Source organism: Protopterus annectens, chromosome 13.part0, assembly GCF_019279795.1.
Source record: "Protopterus annectens isolate FY-2018-M chromosome 13.part0, PAN1.0, whole genome shotgun sequence".
Lineage (NCBI taxonomy): Eukaryota > Metazoa > Chordata > Ceratodontiformes > Protopteridae > Protopterus > Protopterus annectens.
The window spans coordinates 118,870,418-118,885,354 of NC_056747.1; the positions used below are offsets into that span (position 1 = coordinate 118,870,418).

At 39.4% G+C, this 14,937-nt stretch overlaps 1 protein-coding gene across 4 annotated transcripts in view; it reads right to left on the minus strand.

The window, feature by feature from the left end:
• Positions 1–14,937, minus strand: part of LOC122817640 (FYN-binding protein 1-like) — a 688,236-nt gene that overhangs the window by 122,113 nt on the left and 551,186 nt on the right. For all 4 annotated transcript variants that reach the window (XM_044090698.1, XM_044090697.1, XM_044090696.1 and 1 more), the window contains exon 7: positions 6,841–6,952. In XM_044090698.1, coding sequence (XP_043946633.1) covers positions 6,841–6,952 — 112 coding nt within the window. The remainder of the gene's footprint in view (positions 1–6,840; positions 6,953–14,937) is intronic.

Genomic DNA, 14,937 nt, shown 5'->3' on the forward strand with positions numbered 1-14,937 from the left:
AATCATCTACCTATCTCTTCCTGACTATATATCCATCTATCTATGTATGTGTATGTACATAAATAATAATAATAAAAATAGGAAACAAATAATTATTAAACCTGAGTTAAAATGTAAACATTGACTATAGCCATACTGACTTGAGTGTGCTTGATTTTGGAAGATAAACAGTGTCAGGTCTGATTAGTACTTGGATGGGAGACTGCCTGTGAATGCCAGGTGGTGACACTAATTTTTTCTTTAGTTGCTTTACATGTAAATGTGTATATGTAGATATTAATGTGATATTAACATTTTTTTATCTTAACATCAACATTTTAATTGGTGGTTTTATATCATGTGACACTGTGGGTCGCCATTTAATTGTTCTGAAATGGTTCTGAAAACGTTCCAAGTCAGCTGCAAAGAATGAAAACAAACACCAGTTTCTGCTGTAGTAAATAGCTTTCAGTGATTATCTGGTCTCAGCATCACATTTTATTTTTACTAATTTCCTGCTCTCTTTCTCTCTCTTTTTATATATACCAACAACGAAGGTTCAAGGAACTCAACACTAGAAGAAAGACAGCACCAAAAACTGTTCCCAGAACAAACCACGATCCACGAATATGTCACAAAGAACTTCTTTTATTGAAATACAAAACGAAGGTTGAGCGCTTTCATCTACCCAATGTAGATTTCATCAGAACACTGAATATATCAAACCTTGTCTCTTAAATACTTTAAAATTCCCGCCTAAAACACCACCTGACCAATTAAACTACCATTAAGTTTTAAAGACATAAGAACATAGATTTGGTAAAACCCATATATACAGCCTTCTAAATATTATCAGTATTAATAATGGTTAAAAATGCCTAAAACAGCATCAAAATTCAATCATATAATAAAAATTCTCTATCGGTGGAATATGAACCATACCCCAACTCTAATAATACATGCTAGATGAATGTTTCATATAAAATATGACAAATGCATGGAGTGCATAAAGGGAACAATATCAAATGTAAGATATAATCCTACAGTAAATACTAATTACATAACAAATACAATATATAGTTATGACCTGCCTAAATATATTGTGCATTACCAAAGTATATAAATGCCTATATTTAACAGTGAAAAATTATTTTATATACATATTTGATTGAGTGTATATGTATATATGTCTCTCTCTGACAAAACTACAACATTGTTAATTTCTTATAAGGGGCTTAGTAGGAATATTTTCATTGATACCTAGTGGAATTGCCGCATTTAGCTTTAACTGCCATTTGATCTCTTTTTCCCCCAAAATTGCCTTGATGTTACCCCCCTTGGGGTTGTTCCTAACTACTTCAAGAATGGCAGATTTGAAGGTGTTACAACCAGCACTACCAGCTAAATGTCTGTATAGTGCATTATTCATATCCTTCTTTTTTATACAATACAAATGATCGTAAATTCTAAATAAATATTTATATATATATATATATATATATATATATATATATATATATATATATATAAATTTTTATTATATGATTGAATTTTGATGCTGTTTTAGGCATTTTTTAACCATTATTAATACTGATAATATTTAGAAGGCTGTATATATGGGTTTTACCAAATCTATGTTCTTATGTCTTTAAAACTTAATGGTAGTTTAATTGGTCAGGTGGTGTTTTAGGCGGGAATTTTAAAGTATTTAAGAGACAAGGTTTGATATATTCAGTGTTGTGATGAAATCTACATTGGGTAGATGAAAGCGCTCAACCTTCGTTTTCTATTTCAATAAAAGAAGTTCTTTGTGACATATTCGTGGATCGTGGTTTGTTCTGGGAACAGTTTTTGGTGCTGTCTCTCTTTATATATACATATATATATAAATATATATATATATATATATATATATATATATATATATATATATATATATATATAAAACAGGGAGAGACCAGAAATTGTGGTGAAGTAACAACAGCTACACAAAATGACAACACTTATGCAAGTAATACAATTTTTATCTAGGTACTTATGCATAATGACTTTAATGACTTGCAGACTATATCAGTTCTGTATATGTACAATACTTCTAAAATGTAAATTATGGTTTACCTCATCAGCCTATCTATGCAGTACTTAATGTCCAAATGCTTTGCTGTAACCAGCCGTTAACTGCAGAATGTAGCAAATGCACCTACTTAAAGATGAAAAGTGCTCCAAGACAGTGTAAGGGTCTGTGCAGTACTTACCAACACTAAATATATAAACACTGAGCAGGCATACATACATACCCCCCCTGCCACCACCATTTTCCCTTTTATAATCTCTGTTTGCCATACACATTTCTATCCCTCACCCCACCTGTCAACCTTTTCAGACTCATCTACCTGTCTCATCCTCCCCAGAAAAACTCAGGGGGAGGGGTCATGTCTTTTGAAATGCCCTCCCCTCTTTTCATCTCAGTTTACTTTCTCCTGCCGCTCTTGGTTTACTCTTCCACTCACAGCAATAACGATTCATCCCCTACTGAGCGGGAATACACCTCTGTTATATGTCTTAAAAATCCATATTTCTCATACCTCGGTAATTTCCATTCAACTTTCCTATTCATGTACCCAAGTATGCTCACCCCCAACCCTCTCCCCCTCCCTTACACACTTTTCACTGCATGTCACATTCACTCTCACTTGTTTATAATACCAACCCATCCCTTACAAGCCCCTCCCTTAAACTAGCCAGATTTCTCTAGAAGGTCACCCCTATAATACTCCTCCTGCTCCTATGCAGTAACATTGTACCTAATCCCGGCCCATTTCTTTCATCTTGTGTCTTAATTAATGTCCATAGTGTCAGAACAAAAACAAACCTACTAAACAGCTTTTTATCCCACAGGCCACTCAGGTGTCCATGCCTTCTCACAAGACACACAATACATTTACCATTCTCACAATAGTATGAGCAGCAGCAGTTGTCCTTGCCTGGAAGTGTGGGCATGGTTACATATGTCGGTCAGTGTGTGGGACTGTGTGAGCATGGTTACATATGTCAGTCAGTGTGTGGGAGTGTGTCGGCATGGTTACGTATGTCAGTCAGTGTGTGAGAGTGTGTGAGCATGGTTACATATGTCAGTCAGTGTGTGAGCATGGTTGCCTTTTCAAATCCCGTACACAGCTCCTTCCTCCCATTTGGTGGCCACTTTCCTGTGTGCTGTTGTGCTGTCATCCTTCCCCATTCCTATATAAACTGCACCAAAAGGAATATTAATAGCAATAGACATTCCTTCAGCAGAGTATTGAACCCCTGTACTGTTCTGCACACCATCTCCCTCCCACAATATTCATTGTCATTCCACAACTTATGTGCAGAGGTCATATTTTCCTGTTCATCTTTCCCTGCTCTAGATGAGCATAACCCATGGTATGCCCCTCAACAAGTGGACATGACAGTAGCATCCCATGAAGCTGTGTACCACGTACATAAATTCCTCTAGGTTCCTGTTGCTACTGTCCATCATGGGTGTACAGTACTGTGCAGGGGCACATTATCAGGCATCTTGCCTTCCTTCACTAAGCTTATCTCAAATTGAAATGTCCTATTCTTTAAAGGCCTAATTCAATAGTTTCTTTTCTTAACATGATCTTAGTCAATATGGCATCTTTACATTATACTGTGCTAGTAACGGCATCTTAGCACAGATGTTAAGTTAATGAGGGAATGTGGTGTGGCGTATTCAAAATTGTTACTTAATGCACTGTGGTGTCCATATCAAATGACATTACCCTGTTCATGTCAGCTTGCACAGGGCCAGGGACACATCTACGCTATGCTTGTGCATGGAGCATGGCTCAGGAGTGTTCCATTGCTGTGCTACAAAGTGCATCATGTGACATCCAAATGCACACCTGTGTGCACAGGACTACCATTTTGCTTCTTGAGTGAGCATGTATGCATGGGCATTGCACTATGTGATGGAAACAGCTGGGTCCTTGCAAGGAATCTATTGCTTTTCCTCCATAAGCACCTTGAAGACCACTTGCTGGGTGCCAATATGATGCCACATTGTACAAACAGGATGCCTGGCATAAGCTTGACAAGACACTGACTGATGCCACTGGAATCCCTTATTTTCATAAACAGTGCTGCCATCATTGCACTGATCTGTGGCATCACCACATTGACCTGCTGAGATAGTGGGGGAGGAAGGGGTTAGGGATAGAGAGCCAAAGATGTACTGTAACCACTGATGCTCTTTTTCTGGTCTTTTAACAGGTTCATTTGTGTATGGAGGTCTTCTTACTTTACTTTACAGTAGAAAAGAAGCAGGAGGCAAAAGTGCATCTCACAGCAACAGGATACGTACGCCTCATGCAGTGTTGCACTGTGCAGCTGCACATTTAGAAGTAACTACACATGCATTAATATGTTCTCTTTTTTTCTATGCCTTCTGAAGGAACAATTTTGGTTGTGGGGCATAAGAGAAGTGCTCACCTTAGCTTGCATTATCCAATGCATCTGGGAATGGTCACCAACAGTCACCAGACCTACCTGTCAGCAGGGGAATAGAACTCACCCTGCTGAAGGCAATCTACAAGACCCACTGTTTATCTCTGTCTTTTTGGAAGAGGGGTGAAAACTCCTCTTTCAATAATGGCCTAAAGGGGTCCCTTGTGGTCTCCCAGTGCCAGCTGTAATGATTTTTATGTACTGAGGTGCACTGTCGGCTGAGTTGTGCATCTGGCTGATGCACATTATGAGGCCACAGAAGGTGCACCCTGGGAATGTCATCAGCTACTAAAGCGATTGATGCCTGTGTGAGTTGGCCTCTTGCCCAGACTAGCATCTGGCCCTTCACCATGTGGCCTCTCTCTGTCTGTATCCATCCACTGCTGTCCCCACCATTTATGTCAATGCCTCAGCTCTCTGTCTCCATAGTTTTGTTTGTTTGCCCCCAGAACCTTCTCTTCTTCCTGTCCACTATTAGTAACTACCTTGTTTTTGTAGTCTTTCCCAACAGAAAGAAAAATGTGCCCTCCTTCTCTCCACCTTTATTTCCTTCTGGTTACCCTTTTATACATTCCTTTTGTTCCTCTTGCTCCCTTTGTAACTTTACTATCGCCTCTTTTCCTGCCATTTTACATGATGAGCTGTGTTTGCACTTTGCTGTGCTCACTGTCTTGTGCTATATGCTACTGCTTGCATGGTTATGATGTGGTACTTTGTTGGGCACAAGAGCAACATAGCCTCAGGCATACTCGGGCTTGCTTGCCTGTTTTTCCTGTGAAACTTTGCACTCCCTTATATGGATTTTGACAGCTTGGCTTCCTCACTGCAGACACCAAGCACTGCTATTATTCCACCAAATGTGTTCCCACTAATTCACAATGCAGTCCATTACACACAGAGCTGGCCCTATGAAAGTCCTGATACATATTTGAGCAGTAACAGGCCATATCACAATATGGGACAATCTGGGATAATCAGTGTTGCGCAGATGGGACATGTTTATCTATGAATCCTGGTTAAATTCACATGCTCAGTTATTTGTTGACACAGTAGGATTTCACCTCTATCTGGTAAGGTTCTTTTGTGACTTATCAAATCATGCCATTGAAAATCACTAGGTTGAAGACAACCTGTTGAAATCTGATTCAGTTTCAGTAGAAATACTCTCACTCTGCCACCTTATTTAATTAAGAAACCCCCAGGGTCTTTTATTCAGGACAGGTGACTGTTTAATGTACAGCAACATTTTTTTAGGACACCCATTTGGACAATCCAGTGCTTGGGAACTTGAAATTTAATGAGTCATGACATTACTGTTATCTAACACCGAGCCTGTTTCAGAACCTGAGTACTGTGCTTTTTTTTAATTACTTTTTTTTCCTGTGCACTTCAGCTGAATAGAAACTGACAACAAAAAATATAATATTTAAAAGGAAAATGAACCAATTTAGTTCTTATGTTTCATACATACACATTCTACACCCCCAGTTAAGCTTCTCAGTTGGAAATGCTTACACACTTCTTCATAGTAAGGCATCCCCAAGAAGTATAAAGATTTCTTTAGCAAAGATATTCAGTTCTATCAAACACAAATTTCCTTTTCTTGCAGTTTGTCAGTGTACCTAGGTATGTTACAGGAAGCATTTCAATACAAATAGGTTCGCAGTGAATACTGGGCTAGCTGCCCTGAAGGGCCATTTTAAATCTAGCCCATAACCCAAGATTAGAATCAAACCTTGGTCCCTGTGTCTGTGAAGTGAGGACCGTAATCATTATGCCAATATTTTTTTCTAAGCAGAAAACAAGGAAAGTGTTTTTCTTGAAAGTGCAGTGTAAAAGGAAATGTTTTTGCTTATGTCTTACTTACTCATACGCTTTTTTATACTAAAAGGTTCAAGGAGTAGGGAATGCCTTTGTAGAAAGCTAAATATTCAGTTTTCCTCAACATTCTTGTGGTTTGCTAGAAGTAATAATAATAATAATAGTAATAATAATAATAATATAGTCAAACATACTGATATACACAAATAATAATGTAAATGCATTGGATAAAAGCTACCTGACAAGTGGGTGTTAGTTATCTGACCATAGTATAACTCACTGTAAGCCCCTAGAAGTGTCTGAGATGACAGGTTCCAAACTAAACCAAAACAGTATGGGAGAATCAACACTATCCAAGTGCTCAAATGTGTAACCTATGGTATTAGCTTGGGTCAAGGATGGAAACAGTCTGTGTGGATCATTTCACTCACCAGGTAAATGAACAAACAAAAAAGTGAATGAACAGTAAATAAATTCCACACACTGTATGGCTCTCTGAGATGTTTGTGATTTTTATTTAGAATCAGTTACCATAAATTTCTTCCTTGAATCGTTTTCTTTCTTTTGCCGTTCCTTTTGTTCTTTTGTCAGCTCCCGACTTGTTTTGTCAGTTTTTGGCCCAGGTTTTTGGTCTTTTTCCACACTGCCATCATTCAATAAAGAAAGTTAAAGAAACAAAGAATTAACACAAAATTCGTAGCAATTTCTGTTACAGCAAATCAATATATACTTTGCATTACTTATGTAGTAATTTCATTCTGTTTCACAGGATACCCCTTTCTACACTTTGTGTCCATTGTGAGATTGCTTGTACTCAACTAATTAATAAAATTATTAAATAAGGCAGCAGTGTTGGCTTTGATGATTTCTTTAATTAAGAAGTTGCAGAGTCGTGTTCCTTTTTGTTATATTTGACACAAAACAGTATGTAAATACTGTCCTAGTCTCTGCAAGTATGAATATTGGGGTCTATATTATATTCTCGAAAGCCGGCAATGTTGAATCTGACACTGTTGACACGAGAATAGCGAACGCTCAGAATCTCGAGCGTGTAAATGGAAATCTCCGTAAGGGGAGATTTCCGTTTACTGCAATGTAGTGCAGTTTCGGAGTTGGTATATTTAAATAGTGGGGGGTGGGGGTGCATTAGGGCTTGCCCCCCTGCTTAAACCCATTAGGGTACTTTTTTTTAAAATTTTTTTATAAGGTTGACGTTTGAAGACATCGACCATATGGTGTCGACCATATGTTGTTCGATGTTTTCAACCATCGATCTTATAATATAGACCCGAATATTGTATCTGTTGACAAATAATAGAATGATTTATGGTACTTCATAAAGAAATTAGAAAATAAAAGTGTACACTGAGATCTTCAATTAAGACATTGCAGAACGATGCAGAATTATAGATTTTTTTAGTGTATGTTTTCGCATTTACTTTATTTTATTAATTCTAACAGTTACTTTAACTCAACTGCACAAAAGTAAACAATCTGACAGGCATTCTAAGAATGAAGTCTATATTAAAATGAGAAATTCTCAGATTTAGCTTTCCCCATATATACAACTGGCATGCTTATTGTTTGCAATCTTTAGGCCTATTCCTTCCACCTATCATAACGTTGAAGCTTCATGGAAGGGATGCACCTGGGATGTTAAAAAGAGTAACACTGGATAACCAAAAGTCATATCTACAGTTCTAATGATACACCTATGTACATAAATTAGGTTCTATGAAACATGGTGTTCTGTCTTGACCTTCTATGCAAATGTACCACTGCCCGCTGTAATGGATGCATGTCAATCACCTTGCTTATAGGCCTTACTTTATTTTGTAAATAAACTGATGTTGGCATGAAAACCATATTTAAAATCATTAGTGTAGAGCACAGTTTGTCCCACGGTGGTGGTGCTGCGGTAGCGTTGTCGCCTCACAGTAAGACGCTGTCTGGTTCGATTCTCAGCTAGAGCGTCTTCTGCGTGGAGACATGCGTGAATGGGCGTACCTTCGTTGAAGGTTGTGCATCAGGGCTGGTAACTCGGCACGTAAAAATCAACTACCAATCATTAGCGGACCGGAGTTCCGCTGTGGCGACCCCTAACCTGGAAAAGCCGAAAGACACAACAAAAAAGTGTAGAGCACAGTTTAGTGCAGTGCCCTTATTTCCAGAGTAAATCCTTGGGCCACCTATCTTTTGTGGTTTCAGTTTGCTAAAACTGTACATAGAGGTACCCATGTGGTAGAAACTAAAGTCTGCAGAAGCACTGACCCACTGCAGCAAATAAAAGGGCCATGGATAACAGGAAAGGGATGGGACAGTTTTAAACAGTGCTTCATTACCTAATAAATCTTCCGTTAGCAAGGGGTCTAGTGCAGAAGAGGGTGGGAGACAACTTACTAAAGCTTGCAGGTTGGAGAGGTAGTAGCATGGAGCATGATGTAATAATGCAGGAGAGGACACCAGATGCATTATGGGAGAACAGAAAATTATTTTGGTAATATTTGATATTTTCATCACCGGACATTTAATCACTGAAGGGAAAATCAGTGTCATGAATGGGTGAAGAGAGACCAGGTTACAGCAAAACTGGTGTCCAGACTTAAACTTAACAAAACATGGGAGTAGGTGATCAGGGTGACAATGGAAGGGAGGAGTAGATGCATATTGAATGCAATTAGGTACCACTGACTTATCAGATGCGACAGATAAGTTGGTAACAAACAAGAAGGGTCATACAGATTACAGGGAGATGCCAAGGTAGAAGTAGGACTTAGAGATGCTAACGGTGTAACATTTGCCAAAACTCAACAGAATAAGGAGGACAATTATGCTCTATAATGACTATCTATGCTAGGAAAAAATAGAGATTTGTGGAAGGATGGGGTTAGGTTTGGCAGGGAGACCATTTCAAAGACAAGAAAAATCTTTCTTTAGCCCACAATAGGCAACCATGCTGTAAAGTGGGTTTAGAATTTACAGCTCCATTACTATCCTTTATGCTAAGATGGAGGGGGGTGGGCTCCAAAGAAAAGAGACAGAGATAGAGGAAGGTACTCAACTACTATGTAAAGGGCGCAAATGGATATGAAAAAACACAGAGGAACAAACAAGGGAGACTAAGCAAGTCTGTGTTGACTTAATCTGCAATAGTCTGGGTAGAAGGATGGACAGCTTCAGGAAGGGAGGAAGGTGGGCATTGTTGGTTACCTTGAACATTGTGAGGGGAGGTGAAATAGAGAGGTGCCAGACTCTAGGTTGTTTAGAAATGTCAGAAAAGGAGGGGAGACATGAGTATGTCAGTCTATGTAAGGTAAGGCATCTAATGCAAGATCAAAGAGGAGAAGGAACACCATCCCGTGAAAGGAGTAGCTTAGGGCAGAACCTAGTGTGTGTGTACCCTGGTGGCTATGGTAGAAAATAAAGGAAGAGTGCTGCTGGATAAGTATGCAGGATCAATCTCTAGATACAACCTAAGAAACTGATGAGAAGCAAAGGGAGAGAGTAAAGGAATAGAGCAGGAGGAAGATGGTAATAATCCCGGAGAATCGGAATCTACCAGGAACAGACTGGGAGATACCAAGTTCTGTCATGCATAAGGAGTTAAAGGTCTTCTGAAATCTTGGATTATGGGGTACTTAGACAGGTATGCATGACTGCAACAGAAAAGGTAGAAGTTTATCTGTGGTTCTAAGATGCAGACGGTCAGGTAATGTCCAGGTCAGAGCTGGATCATGGTCAAATGGGGTCCTAGGCAGGTTAATGGACCACCCTCCTGCAGCCATGTTGGTGTCCCATTACTTGTCCCCCCCCAATTACCATAAATCACTGCTAAAAACTGTCTTTATGCATACTATTTTTTATTTAAATCTGAAATGAAGACAAGGATATAAATTTAATTTAAAACTTTTAATTTACTTATCCTTTGTTGACCAGGTTAGTCTCATTAGGCTATTAGCTTCTTTTCAGAGAAGGCTCTTTGTGATATTTATACTGCTAGGGGAAATTTGATCAGGGCATTGGGGAACCACCCCCTAGTCTTTTCAACTGCTTAGGTGGACATAAAAGATCTCACAGCAGCTACTATCAATGCAGACATGTAGGGTCTTGTTTTAACATCTCATCCAAAGGACGACACCTTCAGAAGTGCAGCACCTCCCCAAAAGTGCACTGCATTATCAGCAATCCATATACATAGTGTGGGAGTAGAACCCACAGCCTTCTGCACCAAAAACAAGTGTGTTACCTGTTGTGCTACTAACACTGCTTTTAAACTTTATACCACAAACACTGACAGACATTTGCTAAACAAAACAGTTGCACATTGAAAACAGACTTAGCATGAGCAACAGTAAACTTCTCTTCCTTTGAAGCTCACATTCATTGAAAATGCATTGAAGCTCACATTCCTTGAAAAGGAGCCAAAACTCACATTCATTAAAAATGTACCCCTGTAGTTTTGGACACTTTCTCCATTAAGCAGTGAAACAAAATGTATGAACCAATAAATGACAAAATTACCCATTTCAGAACATTTTTCAAACAACTCTGATGACTAGGTGTACAGTCTGGTAGTTGATGTAGAGGATAAGGCTCTTGTCCCCTGTAGCCAAGTTACAGGGTTCAAGCCTAAGCAAGTTAATTAACTAATCTGCCATCCCTAACTAGGGCATTACACACACACACACACACACACACACACACACACACACACACACACACACACACACACACACACACACACACACACACACACACACACACACACACACCTACCTACCTTTTACCTGCTGCTGAAGGAACACCCAGATTTGTTGCAAAGCAACAGCTGTCTGGTTCCAAAATGCTAAAGGAGATAGCAGCAACTCCAGCAAGACATACTGTTCCAACACAAATTCCAAAATCTAAAAAGAAATTAGAATTTCCAACTCCAAAGCATGTTTTAGAAATCAAATCTTACACATTGCTCTGCATGCATGTGTGTCATACTTCTAAAGATGCATACAAGTACATACCACAAATGCAAAATGGAGACAGAGCATCCTTTAAAAAGAAATGTAAGAATTTTTTTTGTTCAATTAAAATTAAATGCCTAGGTCACCTAGTGCTGGATCTGGCTCTGGTCCAATCAAGTCATTGTTGGCTAGTATTGGTCGCACCAATGTGTGATTAACAGTGTATGGGGATAAGAAAACAATGACAGTGGTATGAACTTTTAATTTCAGCATTAGAGGTAAATCAAGGGATGAACAAATTAGGGGAATGATTCAGAGACAGTGTATGTAGGTCTATGGGCAAGGTTTTGAGGAAGAAGTAGAAGTCATATAAAACAAACTGATGCCCTCATTTGTTTCAAGGGAAATCTTGATGATTAGATGGGCCTCTATAAAGCAACCTTAGGCCTGACTTGTTTTGCCCTTCTTTTGGCAGGAGGTGACATATGAAGGCCAGTGGTATTATCTGTTGACTGACCAGCCCTACAACATCTGTGAATCTGTAAAATGGGAAGAAGAGAAAAAGGCAAATGTAGCTACATAGGATTCTGAGACTAGCGATTAAAGCAAAAACAAAAAGCAAAGAGAAGGATGTTCTTAATAAGGGAGAGACACTTTTCTGAGTGGTGGTAGAAGCAGCAGGGAAGGTGCCCCTGCTTAAGCAGAATGTTATGTTCATCCCTGGGGAAGCTATTTCTGCTGTTAAAAACATTTCCCTTAATCTTTCTACTATATGGGTTATATCCTACATAGGCTATAACAACCAATCAGCTTACAAAGATTCAGGCCACCTTCCACTTGCCATTAGTCAGCTTGAGCCGAGTTAACTTAAAAGATAGATTTGGGCTTCAAGCTCTTCAGAGCTTTCCTACCACCAAACAGAGGCATCTATTTTACGGCATCAAACGGGTTAAATGAACGCTCTTTTATCGACACATATTAAGCAAAATATAAACCCCCCCATGAGGGGGATGTGCCCCCCCAACTAAATATACCAACTCCGAGATCGCACTACAGTGGAGGAATGGGCAAATCTCCGATGATGGGCAAGCGATTTATTCCCCTTAATATGTGTTGATAAAATGGCATTTGGTTAACAGCCCGTTCAATGCCATAATATAGACCCAAACAGAATGTTCTTCTGCAGGCTTTTGATGATTGGTGATTGGCTTGTGCTGTTCCACAGCTGGGCAGACATGTTCCCTTTAGGAAAAACCTTCCAGATATTATTTTTAATGTTTAAACTTACCTTCCTGTGTATAAAAGTACTTTTTAAGCTAAGAATACTGTATGTGGTTTTATTACCTGTCACATGACTTTGCTGTACTTTTAAATAGCAGCACACTTTTGTGTTTGGAAGTTTAAAAGTTGATTTAAACATTATACAACCATATTTTCTATGAAGAAACTGTATTTAAATTACTTTTTTTGGGGCTGATAAAGAATATTAGAGTACCTTTTACTCTGCATTTATTTGGAATAGTGACTTTGTACTACGTTTGATATTTTGCCAGCCAGCTTGTGCTGCTTAGTTTTCCTGGCAATGAGATTACTGGTTCCACGGTCGGTCCTTCTTCCAGCCACAAAAAAGAAAAGCTATGCAAACAGCCTTTGCCATCTCAGCAAGCTAGCAATTAGCCTCAGCTGAAGGTGGGTGACTCTGCTGTGGCCAATACTGGTTCCTCAGACTACTCTTCCTTTTCCCCGATCCCTCTGGTGTTGCGCATATAGCCACTATGGACTGGAGGTTAGCCACATCCTCTGTGGCTATTGCGGGTCCCCCTCAGTGGGCAAGGGAGAGACACTTTTTTGAGTGGTGGTAAAAGGGGAGGTAAGATACCCCTGCTTGACCAGAATGTTATGCTCATCCCTGGGGAAGCTATTTCTGGCATTAAAAATTTCCCTTAATTTTTCTGTCAAAATGATACAAAAAATGAAACATACATCTTCTCCTGCTCCAGTTTCTTATGAGAGGATTAATTTATTAAATTTGGCTCTAGGTCTTGTACAGGCTGTTGACCATTATTAACAGGTGGTTTCTGGTAAGAAAAGGGAATTCCCTTTTCCTGAACAGAGTCAAGACATTTTATCTGGAAAGGAATGAGACGGGACAGATTTTTTTTTCCTCAGAATTCTGATTCAGACTCAAAGGAAAGAATATTATCTGAATCTTCCTGTCAAGGACTCACTTTCTCTGAGACTATTTCCAGAACGTGCCAGTGTTTTTGTGAGAGAACACTGATGTTCCTCATCCCCACAGAAAATACTATGGTTTGTTCCAACTGAAATTCCCAGAATCTTCACCAAGCTCCCAGTGCTATCAGAACTGGAGGATGTGTTTGTCACAGCCTCTGATTTCCCTGGCAGCCAGCCTGCTGCACCTAAGAAAGCAAACAGAATGGATTAAGTCCCTTGGTCTGTCAGATTTCTATACAATCATCTCTGACCTGACCCAGCAGCTATAGCTTTAGTCAATCCAGCCACTGCCGAGCACTTTGTTAACTCTAATCCTTCCCCTTCTGACAAGGATGGTACATTTTAATACATTTGCGTAAAACGTGTATGCTTCTGTGACTTTAATTTTAGAGTTTGGAATTATCAGGCTCATATCCTAAAGTTTATTCTGACTAATTGTGAAAGTACGAGAAATATGTTATCCGCAGTTCCTTCCTGTGAAGAAAAATCTTGGTGTGGTTTAGTTTCTTCTATTTTCCAGGTCAGTACTCATTGTTTAAAGTGCGTTTATGACTCTGTAGATACTACATCCAGGACAGTTGGCACTGGTATTGTGGTGAGGAACTTTACCTGGCTGAATTCTGAGAACCTCCTACAGGATGTAAAAAAAAATGAGATTTTAAATTCATCTTTGGATAGAGATTTCGTTTTTGGTCCCTGTGCTGCAGAGGTATCAAAAGTGTGATGAGAGGGATAAGCTGATTCAGGAAATCTTTCCAATTTTTCAGCCCTCCTTCTCTTAATTTTCCAAGGGCTCTTCTGTTCCCTTGTCCAGTTGTGGTAAGAAACATAACAGTGTCAGCAAAATGCTGCTAAGCAGATGTTTAAAAAGCAACAGCAGGGAAGTTCTAAAATAAAGCAGGACCCCCCCCCCAAAAAAAGCAAAGGACAGTCAAATAAGTCAGAATGACTATGTAAGGGACTTTCTGCCCCCTCCCATCCTGGTAGTCCCTTATCCCTTCCAGAAAGTCTGAATCTCTGTTTCTCTCTTTGGCAACAGATTGTTTCAAACAAATGGATGTTCTTCATCTCACATTGCTGCAATCCTTACTTATGGGTAGTCCGCTGTCCTCGGTCGGCCCGAATACCAAAGTATTAGGCTGACGTCGGTCATGGGCGCACAGCCCTGACATCAGAGCGTCAGGGTATAAAAGCGCATGACCGACGTCATATCCCCAGTCTTTTTTGCCGCATGGTCCGATGCAGAAGCAGCGTTGCAAGTGCCGTTCGGCTTTCTGAAATTTTTCGTTTTCGGAGTTTCAGACATACCAAGTTGGGCTAAGTACCCGTTGAGCATTTTTGTTTTTTCTTGCCTCAGTTATTTACCGGATGTCAGAAAAAGTGAATAATTGTATTTCTTGTGGGAAGCAGATACCACATAGGGATTACCACTCGCTTT